This window comes from Protopterus annectens, chromosome 2.part1, assembly GCF_019279795.1.
Source record: "Protopterus annectens isolate FY-2018-M chromosome 2.part1, PAN1.0, whole genome shotgun sequence".
Classification (NCBI taxonomy): domain Eukaryota; kingdom Metazoa; phylum Chordata; order Ceratodontiformes; family Protopteridae; genus Protopterus; species Protopterus annectens.
In genome coordinates this window covers 1,880,208,967-1,880,231,054 of record NC_056729.1, presented here as the reverse complement: position 1 = coordinate 1,880,231,054, position 22,088 = coordinate 1,880,208,967, and the positions used below count along the sequence as shown (strand labels likewise).

The window sequence follows — 22,088 nt, the reverse complement described above, 5'->3', positions numbered from 1 at the left end:
ATTAGTTAGTGTACTGCTGAACTACAAGATAATTTACACATCTATGTACTACTAAAATTACTATGTTCATGCATAAAAGTTTATAATTCTCAAAACTATTATATATTCTGGTATAACCAGAATACCTTTCTGTAAGTGTTTCTGTACAAACTATGTAAGTGTCAAAGTAGGAATCTGTTCTTGTACATAAGTATATAATTGTCATAGTCACACTGTCTTCATGTATGTAACTATGGAACTTTTCTCCCCGGGCCTCCGCTGAAAATGGACCAAAATCCAGTCAGACTTTCTTGGTTAACATATGTAAAATAAATAAATAAAATAAAATAATTGCTACTATACTTTTTTTTTTTTTTTTTATACAGTCATACAGGAAAGGTTTATACAATCATACAGGAAAGGGTCTACAAGAGAGGTCTCTAAGTAAAACCAATCTCCTCTAGCCAGAGATATCTCTAAATTAAATGACGAAAGTAAGCGGAAGGGGAGCCCTCTAATTTACATGGGCAAGGAAAGAAAAAAGGCGAACCCTCTAAGTTAAATGGGTTCATCAAAGATAACAGAAGCTTTTAGCAAAAACAGAATGGGGAGAAGCTGTAGGCCTAACGAAAAATGACAGCCAGCCACAAACCGCAACAACGAAAAAAACTAGCAATTCACCACATGGTGAATACCTAAAACACTATAACTAACTACAAGAACAATATTTACCTAAAAACTATTGTAGAAAACAGAGAAATAATGAAAAAATATTTTCACTTAGCCTGAGCCTAGTAAGAAGCACCCAATAGTTTATCGGCAAACGAGATCTGGGTTATCTTCCCTAAGCATGATGTATAGTCTCGAGCCAGTGGAAGCTTTTGAGCTTTAGCATTAAGCCGAGTTGGAACCGATGCTCAGTTCTGAACCCAACAAGCAAGAATGAAGGCGAGATAAGACAACATAACATCTGTTATTAATCTAGTTTTGCAGAATTAATGCAGTTATGTGAAGGAAGCTGGATTATTTTATTGTAGCCATTTTTTTATAAATCATGATCAAACATCTGAGGAATGCAGTCAATAATATGTCTGTAATTGAATGCATCACATAAAATTTAGAACATCAGAGCTTCTGGGGCCATGGAGCCACAAATCCCCGGCTGTATACAGGGATTTTGACATAAGCTTCATAGAGGGCCCCATCCCCAACTTTTGCCGTTGGATCCATACCCATTCAGAATTCTGCACATAAGGTCACAATGGATTCATTTGGGAATTGAGACAGTGTTGTCATTATTTCTTTAATGTTCCTAACACTTAGACCTCAGAGGTGTGCATAGAAGGTCGCAGTAGCTTCATTAGGGCAGTGTAATCTCTATGAGCAACAAGTTAGAAAATATTACCAAAGTCATTATTGTTTTACTTTTCACACATTTATAGAGATGACCATTTTGGGTGGAGGATAAGAAACATGCTATGTATATACATCTGGCAGCAATAAGTTGAAATGTATTACTGTGGCCATTTGTTATTTCACGTTCATTCCAGTCTAACTTCAGAGGGGTACAAAAAAGCCTGCTGCTTTTTGGGGTATGGGTGAGGAGGCATGCTATGTATATGTATGCCAGCAGTAACAGCTTGAAATAGATTACTCTGTCCATTTGATCTTTCACTTTTATCTCAGTCTAACACCAGAAGGGTAAACAGAAGGTAAATGTAATTTTTGGAGCTAAGAAGGCAGGTACAACTCCTAGATATTATTTATGTGTTCTCATAAGCATTTGCTTTCTCAGTTTCTTGAAAATTAAAAAACATGTGAATGACACCAAGTACAAACAGGTTTAGTGCTTTAGTTCCTTTTACTGAATGGAACTTCTTTAGAATGATAAACAGTATCCAGATTACCCTCAACTGTACCAAGTACAATGTTACATAACTACTGCCAATCTATCACAGTTTAAAATCATTTAAGTCATCATTTCTAAAAACAAAGTGACCTGATTCAAAACCAACTAATTCCAATTTCTAAGACTTAAAATACATTTATTATATTGGTCACATCACTGAGACAGATTGAGACATTTTGGAATCATGTGACCTATTCCATTAATTAATTGACTTAGTATGCTATGTTTGTGCCTGGTATCAATGATAAGCCATATGCCCAGTATTACAAGCATTTGAACTTTAAGGTTTGAGTATAACTTATTTCTTCCCTGAAAAAAAGAGAGAGCCCTAGTGAAGGAGATCTGAAGATAAAAGCCATACTTGCTGTAGGCAGAGAAGGGAATGGGCGGATCACACATATTGTGAAGTTACTGTATATTGCTGGTCTCTCTTTTGCTCTAAAAGTGGATTTGGGGACACTTCAGCATAAATAGCAGACTAATACTAATACTAAACTTTGTGAAAGACTAGATTGAGATTGTCATACTTTCCGAATCTGAATTTTCTCTCTCTCTCTTTTTTTATACAGTGAACTGCTGGCAAAGGGATACACTGAGACACATTACACCAAGGATGGGACACCAGTGACCAGTCAACCTAATCATACAGTGAGTACTGACAGAGATTCCCTTTTCTGTTTATACCACATATCTGCAGATATCTTTATGTATCACATCACTGAAGAATAACTTAGGAACAAGAACTTTTGCATCTACTTGAGTGCTTTTGCTCAGGACACTCAAAGACAGAATGCTTCTAAGATCAGTGACACTGCAGTGCAGATGCTGCTAATGACATACCTTTTATGCTGGATGTTCATAAGGGTACTGACATAGCAGTACAGTGGTGTTGCACACTTATTATTCTGGTTGAATCTTCCTAAAGGAAGTGACAATTGCTTACAGTTATTTAGACATTATTCAGGATGAATATTTGATGGGGGTAGTGGGTGGATGGGTGGACTTGGCTAATCGGGTAGCAACTCTATAGTAGAATGTTTTTCCATAGGCATCAGTCAGGCAGAGTGCTCTTAACCGGCATTGATACTGTAATACAGTGTTGTTATAGGGGTACCATTAAATTTGAAAGCTTCTAAGGGGTAGCAACGCTATGATACAATGTTGTTACATCAGCACCACTCAAAATCATTGTCTGTAATGATTAGTGACCCTGTAATATAACATTGTTATACAGATGCCATTTACACTAAATGTTCCTGAAGAGTGATGACAGTGTAATAGAGTCCTGTTACATAGACACCACTCAGACCGAGTGTCCCTAACGGGTAGTAACAATAGTACAATGCTTTTGCTCAGACACCAGTCTGGGTGAAAGTTCTTATGAGGCAGTACTGTAATATAGTCTTCTTGCTCAGACATCACTCTTCTTGAGCATTACTTCTGTGTAGTATTACTGTACTGCAGTGTTAGTGCTGCAGTGTTATTGTACAGATGCTTTTCATATGAAGTATTGCTAAGGGGTAGTATTATAGTGCTGTAGTGTTATTGTACAGATGCTTTTCATACTAAGTATTGCTAGGGGGTAGTATTACCGTACTGCAGTATTATTGTACAGATGCATTTCATACTAAGTATCGCTGAGGGGTAGTATTACAGTACTGCAGTGTTATTGTACAGATGCTTTTCATACTAAGTATTGCTAGGGGGTAGTATTACCGTACTGCAGTATTATTGTACAGATGCATTTCATACTAAGTATCGCTGAGGGGTAGTATTACAGTACTGCAGTGTTATTGTACAGATGCTTTTCATACTAAGTATTGCTAAAGGGTAGTATTACTGTACTGCAGTGTTATTGCATGTATGCTTTCCATACTAAGTATTACTAAGGGGTACTATTACTGTACCACAGTGTTATTGTACAGATGCTTTTCATGTTAAGTTTTGCTAAGGGTTAGTATTACTATATCATAGTATAATTGCACAGATATTTTTCATACTAAGTATTGCTAAGGGGTAGTATTACAGTACTGCAGTGTTATTGTACAGATGCTTTTCATACTAAGTATTGCTAAAGGGTAGTATTACTGTACTGTAGTGTTATTGCATGCATGCTTTTCATACTAAGTATTACTAAGGGGTACTATTACTGTACCACAGTGTTACTGTACAGATGCTTTTCATGTTAAGTATTGCTAAGGGTTAGTATTACTATATCATAGTATAATTGCACAGATGTTTTTCATACTAAGTATTGCTAAGGGGTAGTATTACTGTACCGCAGTGTTATTGCACAGATGCTTTTCAAGCTAAGTATTGCTAAGGGATAGTATTACTGTACTGTAGTGTTATTTAAACTGGGGGTTGGCATAATGGTTAAGGTGTTTGCCTTATAGACACAATATGTGGGGTTTGATTCTCACATGGGGTAGAAAGGTTAGGCTTAAAATGACCCACAAGGGCAGTTAGTCTAGTATTACCTGACAGCATGGGAAAATATGATTGACAGACCATGATGCTTTGCCAGAGATCGTCTGCATCTGTCTCACTTGTGCTTCAGGCTTCTGGCAAAGGCTCTTACCACTCCCATAGTGCCTTTTCTTTAGGAAAAGTGATGAGGTTAAAACTACCAACATAAAAATTTCAACAAAATGCAAATTAAAGGTCATGCTGCTAAATGCTAGGAGTCTAAACATGAAACTGCACTCACTGCAAGCATTCTTAAGCCTGGAATATGCTGACATCTGCGCAGTCACAGAAATCTGGTTCAAAGCTGCGGAGAGCACCCCAGCTTTACTTGGTTACTCATTCTATCATACATTCAGACCCCAAACTGTGGACAGTAAAGCCAAAGGAGGTGGACTTTCAATATATATTAAAAGACATGCACACCTCCAGGCTGGTCAAAAAGTATGATGCAAAGGAGACACTCCAGGTGCAGTTAACCATTGACAAGACCCGTATACAAATCATAGCTAGCTACCGGCCCACAAATCTGACTCAAGATGCCCAATCTGCCTATCTGGACCCCTTCGAGTCTGTCAAGATTCAACCCTTTACCCTGATCCTGGGTGACTTTAACTACCCAAACATAGACTGGAAGAACTACTCATGCCAGAACACAGCCCAAAGATTCCTCAATTTTGTCAATGCAAATATTTTGGAACAGCTAGTCAATACCTACACAAGAGGTGCTAATATGTTGGGCTTGGTATTAACCAACATGAATAACCACTGCAGCATCCCTGCAGTATCACCCTCCCTGGTAAGATCAGATGATAAAGTGGTCACTTTCAAAATCAACATCTCCACTGCCCCAAAACTTTTCTAAAGCTGACTACAGCCTCCTTGATTACAGCTCCAGAAGCACAGCACCTCCCCTCTCACCACAGCTCTCAATGGTATCCAGAATTATACCAAAGCACTATATGAGTATTTATATAGATGCACAGAATCCAGAATACCCAACAGGACTAAATGATTTACTGCAAGGAAGAGTTAACCTGTCTGAAACTGATCATCTGTAACAAAACAACCCAAAAAAAAAATAAAAAAAAAAAACCAAAAAACCAAGACCAAGAAGGAGCAAAGCTCCACCTTAGCCTGAACAAGCAGAAATAAGCAACGGAAGCACTGGTAGCAAATCTCCAACTCAACTTCCAAATTGGCCAGTAGAGACAATCATAAGGCCTTTCTTTCTTCACACATGTCATAATCAAATGAAGCAGAAGAGATCTGTTCAGAGTTGGTGGCCAAAGCCAACACATACAAATGCCCAAGATAGCATATTTGTTGGCTGTGATAGAGATTCAGAAAAACTTCACCCCCCTCCTCCTCCATCAAATCAAGACATTTCAGTACCTGCCCCCCCCCTTATATCTAGGAGGGATGTCATCATGCTCTCTCTCAAAGCAAAAAAACAAGCCTCCATGGGACCCCGATAACATCCAAAACAGCAGCAGGCTGAGTACCCCTATTCAAGAATTCAAGAAAGAAAAACCTCAGTACTGGCTTTGTAGAGGCTGAGTGGATAGCCCATCATCCCGTTGCTGCTGTTGACGGCCCGATCTGGGATCTAAAAACCCCATCAACCAGCCTACTAAGCCTCTGCAAGGCCGTAATGGAGGATTCCATCATGGACTCATTAACAAGGACATTTGGCCTCCTCACAACGATCCCACAGTTTGGCTTTGTTTGTGGGAGGTCATGTCTGTTAAAAAATTTGGACTTCTTTGAGAGAAGTCACCAAAGCCATGTGGGAGGGAAAACAGTGCACACACACCCTAACTTGATCTGCCCAAAATGCCATCCTTCTATTCCTTCGGGCATAACAGAGATAAAAAGTCTCAACTAGGCATCAATCCGTATGTTACCAGATGGGTAGCTGACCAGCTCACTGACAGAGCCCACCTAGTCAAAATAGGGGAAGCTACCTCAAGCAGTAGACCCAAAATGAGTGGCGTACCCCAGGGTTTGGTCTTGGGGCCTCTGTTATTTGGGATATACTTTTCTGAGGTGCAGGCCAGAACCAGTGGGCTATGGCTGACCAAGTTTGCAGATGACTGCAAGCTGGGTGCTGTTATCAATTCCCCTAGTGATGTAGACATCCTCCAAGAGGGTCTCACCCAAACAAATGACTGGTGCCAGAAACATGGCCTCAAGCTGAATACCAAAAAAATGCATCATCATCCCCTTTGGGGAGAGTGATGTCCTCACAAATGATCAATTAATAATGTCCTAAGCATGTAATTAGTCATGAGGGATTTCGGGACCCAGGTTGATAGCAACCTGACTTTCGACCACCATGTTGCTTTTGTTGTACAGAAAGCTTTCTACACAATCCACCTCATAAGTAAGGGTATCTCTTCCAGGGACAAGGAGGTCATAACATCTCTGTATTCTTCTCTTATAAGGCCCATTATTGAGTACAACACCCCATCTGGCATGTACCTCACAAAGCACATACAGCAGCTGGAGAGACCACAGAGGTTCCTCACCAGGAGAATCCAGGGCCTTAAAAGACTACCATACACAGATAAGCTAAAAGACCTATCCCTCTACTCAGTTTCATACAGACTCCTCATAGGTGACCTCTGACTTGCATACAAGGTGATCTCGGACCCCGCCTTGATGAGACTGCTGCATATCCACATGTCAAGCTCCACTCAAGTAAATTGCATGAGTGGCCTGAACCTTGTTTGCGGTACAGACTTGTGTCCCAGAGACTCCTCCATCTGTGGAATAGATTCTCTCTCCACATCAAGCAGAGTACCTCTTTAACCCTTTTTAAGTGCAACATGGATAACTGGATGGGAAACAGAAAATACATCCCTGGGATTCCACAAGTGTCCCTTCTGGACAGAGGCACCTGGTGCTGACTTGCCTAAACATGGGCTAAATTCTTGGCTAGGCTTATATGGGCCTCAGGGCCAATATGCTAATGGTTAGTATTACAGTACTGCAGTGTTATTGTACAGATGCATTTCATACTAAGTATTGCTAAGGGGTAGTATTACTGTACTGCAGTGTTATTGCACAGATGCTTTTCATACTAAGTATTGCTAAGGGATAGTGACACTATACTACAGTTTTATTGTGGAGACAGAATTCAGGCTCAGCATTCCTGAGTAATAATGAGACTGCAGTTCTGTGCATTGACAACCATGCATGCTCAGCCTTCTTAACGTGTCGTGACACTGTAATACAGTCTTCATGCTCAAATGCCACTCAGGGTGAATGTTTTTGTGATGTCATTCACATTGTGTTATCCTAAGGGGGTAGTATTATTTTACTACAGTGGTGTTACAAAGGCACCACTCAGTATGAGTATTACTAAAGAATAGTGACACTGAAGTACAATGTTATTCCACAGACAACATAGGTTGAGTGTTCCTGAGAGATAGTAACACTACATTAGTGTTGTTGCTCAAATATCACTCTAGCTGAGTGTTCCAATGGGTCAGGGACACTGTAATGCAGCATTACTGCACAGAAAACATTCAGGCTGGATGGTCCAAAGGGCTAGTCTCACTGGAGTACATTTTTTGGTGTGCAGATACCACTCAGGCTGAGCATTCCCAAGGAGAAGTGACATGCTAATACAGTGAACTTTTGCACAGACTCCACTCAGGCTGACTGCTCTTAAGAGTAAGTGCCACTGTAATGCAGATGATATTTATTTTCTCTACAATTTTTCAAGAAAAGACAAACAATGATCCTGTCTACAGCAACAGAAAATGCATTATTATTATTAGTTTCTCCCTGCAAGCTTAAGGAGTTGTTAGCCCTACAGGTTATATCACTTGTTCTAGGACTATGAGGCTGCACATTTTCTGTCTTGACAAAACTACAGATTATGAGACAACCTGCTGTGTTGTGATGTTTGCCACAGAGAAAAACACATATTTTGTGGCTGCAGTCTCATATAATTTATTTGTGTGCCAGCCTGTGTTGACCTGCAATCTTCTGTTGATAACCCATTATTATTATTAATATTATTATTATTATTATTATTATTATTATTATTACTATTATTATTATTATTATTGTTGTTATTATTATTATTATTATTATTATTACTATTATTATTATTGTTGTTATTATTATTATTATTATTATTATTATTATTATTATTGTTATTATTATTATTATTATTATTATTATTATTATTATTGTTATTATTATTGTTATTATTATTATTACTATTATTATTATTATTGTTGTTATTATTGTTATTATTATTATTAATATTATTATTATTATTGTTATTATTATTATTATTGTTGTTATTATTATTGTTATTATTATTATTACTATTATTATTATTGTTGTTATTATTATTGTTATTATTATTATTAATATTATTATTATTATTATTGTTATTATTATTATGCTTTGTGTTAAACTTTTATGAAGAAGGTAAAGAAGGTAATCTCTGCACATTCTTCATTCACTGCAATGCCTGGACAGATGTACAGCACATGGTAAGTTTATGCTGGATATAAGCTGGCTGCATGCTCTTTAGCAGGGGTAGATACAACCCCAGCAGGTCACCCACTCTTAACCCAGTCCGCACTCCCATGGAAGGAGGGTTGACAGATGACACCTCACTCCCACTCCTTACTAATTCTGCAGGAGCCAGGACACTAGTCAGCTCTGGGTCACCAGCTGTACTTTTAAATTCATGCCTTCAGGCATCATTATGGTCCTTGTTCATTGATGTCGCATAGGATGGAGTGAATCCTGAGTTTAATAAAAACAAAGCAGAATGTCTGATGACATGTTCTCATGGTACAGCAACTTCCAGTTAAATGATCTCTAGGAATAAATCCCCTGGCATCAGCAAACGTGATCTTTTTTCTAAAACCCAAAACATATTGGAGTAGCATAAAGAGATTAACAATTGTCAAGAAACTGTGAAAAGTGGCAGGAAAATGGATGGTAATGTGTATCTACAAAGTAGTAGGATGAACTCAAGTAACCATATAGGTCATAAGGGACATGTTTTCCTGAAGTTATTGCTCAAGAGTGCATAACTAATACATTACACATGCTATGTGCTCTGTTTGTGATTCATACTGCAGAATGGTTACCAGATGAGCATAAAAGGCAAAACCATTAAAACGTGCAAGAGATACAATCTTTATGAAACAATCTAGATTTCAGTATACATTGTGCAAGTTTGAATGTTATACATTTATAAAAGTTCTTCTGAGACCACCTATTTTTTTTTATAAAGTTCATTATCTGTGATTAGCATCACAAGCACTGAGCATCTGCTTTCAAAATGCCACTTTTTTTTCTTTTTTTGGAAATAGCATGTCCAGCTAATGTAGGCACAGTAAGTAAAACATATTGCTGCATTTGGTTCTTTTCTGGGCCCTGAAAGCGTAGCCTTCTCAGGGGGAAAGCTGAAGCTGTAACAGCCACACAGCTGGTACTTTGCTGGTCACTACCAAATAATGAAACAAAGAGTAATTCAGGAGCTGCTAGATGAAAGCTCTCTGTGACCCTAAGTATTGGCTCACCCAGTACTGTAAATACTACATACAACACTCGAAGCTTAGATCCACCTGGGGGCTTCAGCTGGTGTCCTGCTTTGACTGCATAACTAAGATGGCACAGCTGCTGTTGTAATTCTGGAAAGAGGTTTCCTGCCTGCAGCTTCCATCTCCTAATAAGCTAATTAGCCCCAAGGTAACAGTTTTACCACTGCTTGTACCAATTTTTTGGTATTTTGTGTTTGATACTCAGAACTTCACGTCTTAGTTCTTTTCGATTTTTACATGGTTTTATATGGTTCTGTGTGGTCGATGGGAGCTCTTTAAATCTGTAATGCTGGAATGAAAGTATATTATTATCTGACTAGCTTTCAGAGATTCATTAAAGACAGAGACACACTGAGTGACTTTGCATGACTTCTCAAAGGAAGTTGTATTCTTTCTTCCCAACTTCTTCCCTCACTCAACTAAGTAAATGTAGAGCATCAGTTCTTTGAGTTACAGGAAGGCTACTAAAAAAACAATTTGATAAGGCTTTCACCCCGTACTTAGGCTTTTGCTTACTGGGGTTCTTAAGGAACCTTACTATAAAAATTAGGAAACACCAAAACATAGAGGAGAGGTTTATTTTATTAGATGAACACGTTTTCTAACACAGTTCTTTAAGCTTTCAGACTAGAGACCCTTTTGTAGCTATGTATCTACTACTGAGGCTGACTGCAGCTTTCATGTCACTTTCTTACGTATACCTGTATTCGAATCCCTTTCTTACGTATACCTGCATTTGAACAAAGTTGGCACCTTTGGTTCAAGTGTCACATTTGCCACATTACCACTCAGTGTAACTCAGATCAGTTTTTAGGTGTGCGCAGTTATGATGTTTCTGATGACCACTAAAACAGAATACTTTTTTTCCTTTTATGTCACAGTAAGAGCTTTAATATTGTTTCAACTCTTGTACTATATCCTGAGCACTAACTTCTTTTTTCCTGATGTTCTTAGCTATCATAATTTCTGACTGATGTACTCTTAACAGAGTGCAAAGTTTCACCTTATTATTTAAAAAAAAATTATTATCAGTCATTCCTTTTCAGTTCTGACTACATTATTTTTACAGAAGACTTCTTCAGGATTCTGTTAGTATATTTAGGCCCTCTGTATTTGGTACAATGGATCAGTTGAAGTATGGAAACACAAACATCAGAACACTGAGGAACTCCAAAGTCCCACCAACTTGAAGAACAGCTAAATCTCACAAAACAAAGAAATCACTGCTTGTACATATAATGAAAACGGTAATCATCATTGTGTTTCTTACAATCTTGTGATTCAAGCAACTGAAACTCATCTCAGCCACCTGTAGATAAACCTACTAGATCACACATCTACAAAACGGGGATTGTATTTCAGTTAGTTAGCTACCACCTTTGGCAAATGCACTTTGTTGTATGGGCTCATGAGGGCCTGGACCTAGCAAAGCTTGTTAAGCTGGGACACAGCCTGCCCTGTAATTAAAAAGGAATGTATATTGTGGATCCCTGAAAAATAATGATGCAACCATCCTCCCGAACCCTAGGGCATACATTATGAAGCATACATGGGAAAAGTATTGTGTAAAATGTGTTGTACAATGAGAATAAAATGCCAAGTATGATTTCACTGATTGCCTGCTATAAAATGAATGATAATACAAGGAGCAGCTGCATTCCAGATGTCTGTCTGTCTATCTATTTATTTATTGTCTTCTGGGTAAATAGTAAAAAACTGCATATTTATGAATGGTGCAGTTTTGAACTATCTAAGTTACAATTAACGAAAAGGAGGAATTTTACATACTGAATTAGATGAATATTATTGGATCACCTTGTTAAAATGCTGATACTCAGACAGTATTAAATTCTGTGCAAGCTTAAAACCTATTTTTAATCTTCAGAAATGATCTGCTATTTATTATTATCTGTTGATTTCTTTATTATTTTGCATTTACTTAGATATAAATTGCATGAGTTTTTTTAAATAGTTATAAATTATTTCTTGTGATTTGTTAATGGCTATTGCATGATCTTTATTCAAAATTTGACTTTTCAATTTTATGTTTTTGTCAACTGATGAAGCTTATTGCACGTGAAAGCTTTGTAGCTTATGTACATTCATCTTTTCCATTTTATGGATACTGAATAAAATTTTCTGTGGTTCTGAACCCCCTATTTTCATATAAAATGAATTAATACATTGATGTCAGCCTACCTACAAAGTGAAATTGAGTTGGAATCATATGTGTAGTCTTTCTGTATTTAATAAAAGAAAACTGCCTGCAGGGAACTGAGTCAGGTGCTAGTTTATTTGTTTCTTAATTTTTTGGGAGCACTGTGGAAACAGAGATTATATAGCAATCGTTCATTATGAAAAAGGTAAAGCAAGTTATGAAAGAATGATGTTTTATCTGGTTGAGTACTTCATAAGTTTGGCACCATGCACATAGAGGGGCAGAACCTCTTTGGTCTTGTCTCACCTAATGCTACTAGTCTAGTCACTAGAACCTGCTGAAAATGCTGTTTATACATAATATAGAACCTGCTAAATTGTAGCATTTTTTATTCTGCTGTAATGGATAGATATGGATTACAAATCTGATGAAGTCTGATTAAGTCTTTTAAAGGGACAAAAGTGCTAACTCTTCACATGTTAATTAAATCATTGGTTTTATAGTTGTTTTGTTTGCATTTACATATTTATGTTGAGTCCGCTCTTCTTCGACATTTTATTTTTCTGATGTCCAGGCTGGGGTTTATATCACTTCAGTGAGTTTTTAAAACCCAAAATTCATATGATGGAATGATTTCATCAAGTTTCTGAAAAATCAAAATATAAAAAAAATCCATTTTTTGCAGGTGGACAAGCCCCCCCGCACCTCCCCATACCACTGCAAATTATATATGCCAACTCCAAGATCACACTAAAGTGGGTAAAAAGGGTAAATTCCCCTTTGAAGCAGTTCTATGTAGATCACAGTACAGTGGGGATGGGAGAATTTATCCTTTTCTCACTGTAGTGTGATCATGAAGTTGGTATATATAATTTGCTGGTGGGGGGGTGCTTAGATTTGTTTTTTTGTTTTGTTTTATTTTTGGGTTTTTTGGGGGTTTTTTTTCAGTTTGAGGGCGTAGTAGAAAAGAAAAGATTTAATTGCAACTCTAAAGGTATAGTCTACTTAGCTAGATGTACTCACTGCCCTGCATTTTATGTAGGGAAACCGGAGCGTAGACTCCGAGATAGGATATATGAACACTTGTATGCTATAAGTCACAATAAGCTTGATAATGCCCTGGCTAAACATATTCACTTAAACACGAATCACAAGTTCAAATTTTTAGCTATTGATAAAGTTGAGCATAATATCAGAGGGGGTCCTTTTTCCCTTAAACTGGAAGAGTTAGAACTCAAGTGGCAAATTAAACTGGATGCAAGTAATGTTCCTGGTCTAAATAAGATTAATTCTATTAGTAGTATTCTTAAATTGAAGAGCTTACAGAGGTAAAAGGCCTGTTTTTAAGGTCTTGCTTTATGTATAAATGGTTACTACGCCCTCATTATTAAAATGAGATTTAGTTTTTTATTTATGACTTTTAGATCTTGAGTTAAAAAGTAATACATTTTTAAAAAAAGTTCACATACTAGTCATGTTTTGATTTCTTTTTATGCTAATGAATTTTTAAATAGATAATGACTTAACTATCCCACTTTTTTGGTGCTAATGACTATAAATAATTTATGTTTTGTATTAATTACTTCCGAAGAAGTCTGGTCTTTGGCAGACGAAAAGCACTTAAAGTTACTTTTTGTGTTGATTTATTAAACGTAGTGTGTGGACTCTACTGCGTTGGGGACTTGTCTTTTTGTTATTATCTGTTTGAATGATGCTTAGTTGTGCAGTCATGTGTTACAATTGTGGAAAGAAGTGGACTGAGTACACAACCTTGTGGGACCCCGGTGTTTAGGGTGATGCTGTTTGAGTGATGTTTTCAAACTATTTGTCCTTTCAGTCCTTTCAGTCAGGAAGTCGAGGATCCAGTTGCATATTTTTTTTTCTTTTCTATGCCTAGATTACTCAGCTTAGACAGCAGTTGTTGTGGAATTACGGTTTTGAAGGCAGAGCTGAAGTCTATGAACAGCATGCGTATATAACAGTCCTTATTTTCCAGGTGGTCCAAGGTATGATGAAGTATTAAGGTTATGGCATCCGCAGTAGAATGATTTAGCAGTAGAACGATTTAGCCTGTCAAGCAAGGCCACTGAAGTGATCCCCGGGGTGAACTTCCTATTGCCAACCCACTCGTCAAGATTACTCTTAAAGAGGGCCAGTGAAGTGCTCTGCTTGAACATGAATGGGAAGTTTGTTCCAGAGTATGGGAAGTCTCTGGTTTAGGAACCTGTCCCTCCAGCATGTTCTGTTTATTGTGGTAATGAGGTTAAGGTTCCTGGAGCATGTGGCACAGAGGGATTGGGATTTCTTTAGGTGTAGCATATCTAGCAGCTCTGGGTCAGACATGGCTTTGTAGGTCAAGCAGAGCTAGCCTCTAAGTAGGCGATAAGAGACAGAGTATAGCTGGTGTTTTTTGAGTCTGTCCATATAGGGCAATGTGTCTAAGGCCTAAGATCCTCTTAGTGAGGTATTTGTGTGGCCTTTCCAGTTGTTGTAGGTGTCTAGTGAGGTACATACTAAAATGGGGCATTGTATTCCAGAATAGGTCTGGTGAGGGATGAGTAGAGAGGGATTATGACCTCTTTCTTCCTGGATGAGAAAACTTTTGTAATGAGATGTGCCACATAAAAGAACTTTCTGACTACAGTGGCAATGTAGTTATCAAAGGAGAGGTTGCTGTCAACCTGTGTCCCCAGGTCTCTTATCAGGTTCCTATTAGATGACCGAAGACGCATTCTTTTGAATGCGTCTTGGTCGAACTTGAAAAACCGAAAAGGCAAAATGACAAAGTGGCATATAAGCAAATTATTTCCCTGGGAAAGAAATCACTTGGCTGCGTCCGTTACTTTGCCATTTTCGTCACTGTAGTGCAATCTCGGAGTTGGTATATTTAAGTAGGGGGGATGTGGGGGGCCAGCCTCCCACATCGGGGGATGGGGGCAAAGCCCCCCACTTTCTGTTATGTTTTAAGCAGTTTTTTTTTTTTTTGGGAACAGCGATTTTTTTTACCTTGGAAAAAAATCGCTGTTCTAAGCGTTTGAGTTTGTAAGGTTTCGCTTACATGGGGTTGATAAATCATCGTTCGCTTTTCTAAGCATTCGATGATTTAATATAGACCCCTCTTATCACACCTTCAGTGTTTCATGGACTACAACCTATGTGGTAGTTCATGGGCACCAAATTTTTCCCAAAGGGAATGACAATGCACTTTTTGGCATTGAGCTTAAGGCCATGGTTCTGGCACCAGTCATTGGTGTCATTGAGGCCTTTTTATAGAATGTCTACATCAGTTGGAGAATCAATAATGGCTCCCAGTTTGCAATCATCTGCAAACTTGGTCAGCCAGAGTCCCTTTGCGTTGGCTTGAACTTCAGAGAAGTAGATGCCAAACAGGAGAGGACCTAGGACTGATCCCTGTGGGACACCACTTGCAACTGGTTGGTAGTCAGATGTGGAGTCCACTACTTTCACAGTGTGGATTCTATCAGTGAGCCAGTTGACAACCCATCTTATTACATAGGGGTTTATGCCTAGTTTTGTGAGTCTCTCTATGATTCCTGAATGAGGGATGGTGTTGAAGGCCTTGGCAAGATCTAGGTGGGCTGTGTGAACTACCTTGCCCTCATCCACAGCTCTGGTGACAGACTCGAAGAAGCCTATCAGGTTGAGCAGGCATGATCTACCTTTCACAATCCCATACTGTGTGGGGTCCAGAGTTTGGAGATTCCCTATGTCCTTATTTATAAGGTCCATGATGATGGACTCCTCATATCAGATTCATCAGGCTAATGGAGCAGTAGTTTCCAGGGTCTGTAGTCGCTCCCCCTTTGTGGAGTGGGATGACCATAGCAGTGTGCCATTTAGTAGGAACAAAGCCTGAAATGAGGCTGTGATTGCACAGGGTACTCAGGTATGGTGCCAGTTCACTTTGCAATTAATGTAGAACACAGCCAGGGATATTATCAGGTCCCATGGAAGCTGTATCCTTGCTTTGGACAGTGCAGTTTTTACCTGTGTAGCCATGATAATAGGGACTTGGCATTCCTCAAGTATTGTAATAAGCCCTTTAGGGGGTGAAAAGGGGATAAAGTTCGCACTGAACCTGTCAGCGAATATGTTGGCAATATCAGTTGGTTCTGTACATGTATTGCCATTGTGCTGTACCTCAGAGCAGATCTGAGTATTGCCATGTAGATTCTTGACATAACTATAGAATGCCTTGTGGTTGTCTTTAGAATCTGCATCAATTTTGTTTTCATAGCTAGCTTTAGAGGATTTGATGATGGATCTCAGTTTTTTGCTGAGGCTAACAAAGGAGATTTTTCAGTCTTGGGACTTCACACTTTTCTGCAACAGTTTTTCCTTCTGTTGTAGAGTTTGTTTATGGTGGGGGACCACCAGATTGGCTTCCTTTTTTTGGAGGAGAGCGTATTGGTTCTGTTTGGTACGGCCCATTCCATGCACTTGTGTATGTGCTTATACTGTACATTGGTGTATGATTCAGCAGTCATGCACCTATTTTCCATTTGCACGGGTGTCATGAAGTTAGCCACCTCTGTTTTTAGAAGTCCAAAATTGGCTTTGGAGAAGTTTTTTATGGTGGTTTCCTTTAGGGGGGTGAGGGTGGGATGTGGATATCCATGGTGATTAGCTTGTGGCCAGATCTGACCAGGGAGGAGTTGATTACTGGTATAGAGCAACGGTCACCCATGTTAGTAATGACCAGGTCAAGCATGCTTCTACTCCTGGTGGGAGTAAGAATGAGTTGGTCCAGGGCACTGGAATTAATGAATTCCAGAAAATGTTGAGGAAGTGTGTTGGTACATGAGTAATTTTTCCAGTTAATGGAGGGGAGTTAAAGTCTCCCAGTATAAGGGTATTGGTTTGTACCCTAATATTTTCCAGTGTATTTAGGAATATGGAGTGGGAGTTTTGGGACATGGTGGTGGATCTATAGCAGGCTACAACCTGGATTGCAGTTTTACCCAGTGTTAGTTGTACCTGAAGTATCTCTGATGCGTTATGTTGGACTACTAGTTTGGAGGTGTGCATGTCCTTTATGAATATGGAGACACCACCACCTTTAGTGCTTCGGTTCAGGTTTAGGGGCTGAAAGCTGTGGTATGAATTATAGCCTGGTAGTGCTGGGGTGCTCTCTGGAGCCTTGAACCAGGTCTCGGTCACTGCACAGATGTCGATGTTCTCAATTTTAAGGAGTTATTTGAGCGAGTGCTTTTTGAGATTTAGACTTCTAGCGTTGAGTAGCATAACCCTCAGATTTCGTTTGCTTGTAGCTGTTATGGTGGTAATTTTATCTTTAGGACATTGCCTAAAAAAGGCCTACAAATTTATATTTATGTGTAGGTCTTGGTAGAACACGGTTGAAACAAAATTTAGCAAAGTCTTTTCTAATCTGGAAAACAGTAGAAATAATCTTAAGAGTGTTATGATGTATAATATTTTCAGTATAAGCAACAAGTTTCCATCCAGGTTTAGTTATTTTTATATATGGACTCACAGAAAACATGCTTAGAAAGTGTCAGTAAACATTCAAATGCTTTTCTAAAATTAACTCAAAGTTTAACCTGATCCTGAATACTTGGCTACCTCAAGAATTTCTTATGCATCTTGTTGAATACTGGGATACACAGCACTAGACAGGTTGCTATTTCATATCTTCTGTGTCAATTCCTATGCAATTACCTTCTTATTATTTTCAAAAGGGGGGGTGGCCTTCAGTTTACAAGTAATGCAGTCTCACTTTCATGACTCTTTATAGTGTCTAAGAAAGGACAAAGGAACACATATTGCTTTTTGTGTCTTTGTGTCTTTCGGCTTTTCCCGGTTAGGGGTCACCACAGCGGAACTCCGGTCTGCTAATGATTGGCAGTAGATTTACACGTGCTGACTTGCCGGGCCTAATGCACAACCTTCAACGAAGGAATGCCCATTCACGCATGTCGACACACAGAAGACGCTCTAACTGAGAATCGAACGGGCAACGTTAAACTGTGAGGTGACAATGCTACCGCAGCACCACCACCGCGGCCTCAAAGGAACACATATTACTAATGTTGATAAATTAAAGTATGACAAAAAACCTAGAAAACAATGCTGAAGTCTGATTGTTAAATCTTCATCTTTGGTGAGCATTTTGCTCTGGCAATATAGTGACATACCTATATTAGAGCAGCATCCCACCACTCATTTGAACAGATACCACATGTAGAAAGCCAGCTTCCTTGTAGAAGAGTCTCACTTTAAACATATGAATCTACATTGCTACTTGTATAAGGATCTCAGACTTTGTGACAGCAATTTTTATGTTGATTTGCATGCATGCACTACGGTAACACATTGGTTCAGCAAGATACTATGTAAACAAATGTAACATGTAAATGATCTGCCAACAAGGAAAAGAATCACTGTCATCACTTGATAAATATTAATGAGCATATGCATGTCTCCTGATAAATGTTAACAATCCTGTTTATGCATGCACTTACATTTGTCTTGGCGAATATTAATGAGCATATGCATGTCTCCTGATAAATGTTAACAATCCTGTTTATGCATGCACTTACACCTGTCTTGGTGAATATTAATGAGTGCTGCTGCATATATATTGCTCCAAGACACTACACTGCAGCACATTCAAATGATATTTCAAAAGATTCATTTGGTGAGGACTGCCTGCCAAATTTCTGTTAACTTTCTCTTAAGCAATTTTAAATTACTATGTATAATTACAGGATCATAGGAGATTACTAGGCTATCAACCCAGAGGTAATTTCAAGCCTAGCTGTTTCATCCCAATGTAATACCATAGAAATGTTAGTAATACCCAATATTGCATTTAGTAATGGCTGTCCATGTCCAGGAGAGTTGTGAGCACTATTCCCAGTAAGAATTTACTGTGCCTCATCCATTCATTCAGGTTCCTTTGAACAGTGTCATAGAGGTGTTCTGTTTCACATGAATAGGTAGCCTATTCTGAAGATGTGGAAGTCGCTGGAAGACAAATCTGTCCCTCCAGCATGTCCTATTCAAGTCGCAGGCCATATTTAGGTCCCTGAAATGGGTGTCCCTAGTCCTGTTTGATTTACAGATATGCAGCAAGTCCATTAATGTTAAACCTGTCAAGAGTATTGTAATGTTAAAACATGTTTTGAAACCTAAGTGCAAACACTCTTCTTTTCAGGTCAACTCAGCAAAATCATATTGTGTGGGGTTTTACTGTCTGTTGTGTTCAAAACTGCCTCTTTCAAATACCTGTTAAACATTCATATTCTCCAAGTCTGCACTGTTTTTTTGGTTTTAATGAACTGATTAGTAGATAATATGGGTTGTTCTGTACTTTTCTTTATTATGACTATGTTAATGCTACTTGTATGTGCATCACTTTTACTGAGCTTGGGATTTGAAGCACAGTCAATGACATTTAGGTGGGATTTAACTTTTGCGACTTTTACTGGGTTTCTTTCCACTTTTCTTGTCTCTTTGGATCCACTTGTGACTGTTACTAAGGAGGAATGGAGACTTTTCTTCTGACTGGAAGAACTGAAGATGAAAATAAATTGTGAAACGACTTCAACTTTTGAATTTCAGTGTGAGGTCATGGTTACAATAGGGAGAGCAAATTCTGTAGATACACTATAATGGGATTATCTTTCACTGGTAAATGTCTTGGTTCAGGTCTCTGTAGTCTGATACAAAACATGAAAACTGAGATGAATTGCTCAGCGAACTTTATTCTTTTCTTTATGAGCTTTTATTCTTGGGGATTAAATGCTGAAATTTACCTCAACAAAAATTCCTTCTTGTAACTTTACCTTTTGATAATCTGAATTTATTTATTTATTTATTTAACATTTGTTAACTGGGAAAGTCTGACTTGGAATAAAGTCAATTTTCAGCGAAGGCCCAGAGAGAAATGTTCCAGATGCATGTCTTTGTAACATGGGAGAAAACTGGAGCACCCGGAAGAAACCCACACGAACGCAGGGAGGACATACAGACTCCGCACAGAAGGCACCCCAGCCGAGAATTGAACCGGAGAACCTCTCGCTGTGAGGCGACAACGCTACCGCCGAATGTAAATGCTTAGCTATAATATATATTTTTCCTAGAGCTTATTTGCTCACATGTGAACCTGCTTAATTTGATCTCAATATTTACATAGTTCACATTAATATTTTTTTCCACATTAATATTTTTTTCCACATTAATATTTTTATCAGTTAACTACCTTGGTGCTCAGTACCCAGTGGGATGGGCTCTAGCTCTCACTGTAATCCTGAAAATGATTAAGCGGATAATCAAAAAATGAGTAAATGTGGAATGAATGAATGAATGAATTAATTAATTAATGAGTTTTTATTATTTATTTATATAACTTACAGTGATCACACTTTACATATAATAGCCTCCCACTTTTAAACTTGTGCTGTGCATCATTGTAAATGCCGCTCATGTAAATCAATAGCAATTCCTTCAGTATTTAAATTGCCCTAGTTACGCTTTTCTTAAATACCTCCACTTCTCTGTTACTGTTTAATTTGCTTTAAAACACATGGAAAGGTTTCAGCCCAATAATAATAACTAGCTTGCATTTCTTATTGACTCTGCATGTTTTCGTTTTCGGTGTAGTTTTGTGTTTTTGTAAATTGCATTGTTTAGCATTTTGAGATTCTAGATAAACAACATTATAAATAAAACACTGCTCACTTGATGGAATTGTTTGCTAGTGATTCTGTTGGTGCTTTTGAATACATGCCTCCCTTTTCAGATCCCGCAACCTTTTCCACAGTTGTCTGCCATTGTCAGTCTTTATTCTACTAATGTCTTACATGGAATCCTAAATAAAATGTAAAACAAGATACTATCATCTCTCATTGGCTGCAAGTGGTTTGATGCCATTTTTCTATCATTGGCATATGTACATAAAGTGTAGGGAGGTGATGTGGTTTCTCAGTAATCTTCCCCTAGTTACTGTGACTTCTGTTTTTATTCTGAAGGCAAACTAATCTAAAGAAAGCATCTGATTGCTGAAAAAAAATGAATGAGGGCAGATAATGAGTACTAAGTTCACATCATAATCACAACATGATAACAATATCTATCCATTTGTTTATGGTACCTAGAAGTTCTGTATAGTGACATTAAATTAATTCATATATTATATGAATAAACATTTTCAGGGCTCAGAAGACAGTTGGCTGAATTCATAAAGGTACTGCTACTTGTATACAGAGATGTACATATTGCAGTACCTTTTTGTTATTCAGGAAGCACCCTTACATGGTGCTGCACAGTCCTTCAATGCAAAGACTTGCTTAATGTTAATGTGGCCATTCTTAATGCTAATTAATGCTAATATGTGTAGAGCTGCATGTGTCGGGCTACAGTCTTGATGGTCCTGGGTTCGAGAATAGGATGTACAAGCTTATCTGCACATTTTACCTGCTGGAGAGACAGTTATGTATCCCAGAGACTACACCATCAATGGAACAGTCTCCCCATCTATGTGAAGCAGAGTTCCTCCTAACCCAATTCAAGTGCAACTTGGACAATTGGATGGGGAACAGGAAATTCATCCCTGGTTTGGCACATATGCCTTTAATGGACACAGGCAACCTGTAAATGGTTCATTTCTTAGGCCCCTGCTTGTAAATGTTTCATCTCCCAAACTCCTGCTCACACTTATCAAGGGTATCAGAACATGTCCAAGATTTGGAATGCATGACTAAACATAAAAAGGCCCTTGCAGTCGTTAGCCTAGTAAACACCTATGAACGTATAAACCTATGATAATGAGACATTCCTCGGGGAGAGGCATGTGCTAATTAAGTATGTGCTGTCTCCCTGGAACCACCTCTAGGAAGGCATCTACATGGCCAAGTGATTCAAGAAGGTGTTCAGCTATGAAGATCGGTACAGTCATCCCCACCACATTGTGGTGGCATTCAACTACTTACCATGAATGAGCAAGAATGAG

General features: G+C 38.4%; 1 protein-coding gene across 1 annotated transcript in view; it reads left to right on the top strand.

The window, feature by feature from the left end:
• The window catches only part of LOC122794677 (disintegrin and metalloproteinase domain-containing protein 33-like), a 2,280,125-nt gene that overhangs the window by 797,837 nt on the left and 1,460,200 nt on the right, over positions 1–22,088 (top strand). The window contains exon 4 of the mRNA XM_044063306.1: positions 2,458–2,536. Within this exon, the coding sequence (XP_043919241.1) occupies positions 2,458–2,536 (79 nt within the window). The remainder of the gene's footprint in view (positions 1–2,457; positions 2,537–22,088) is intronic.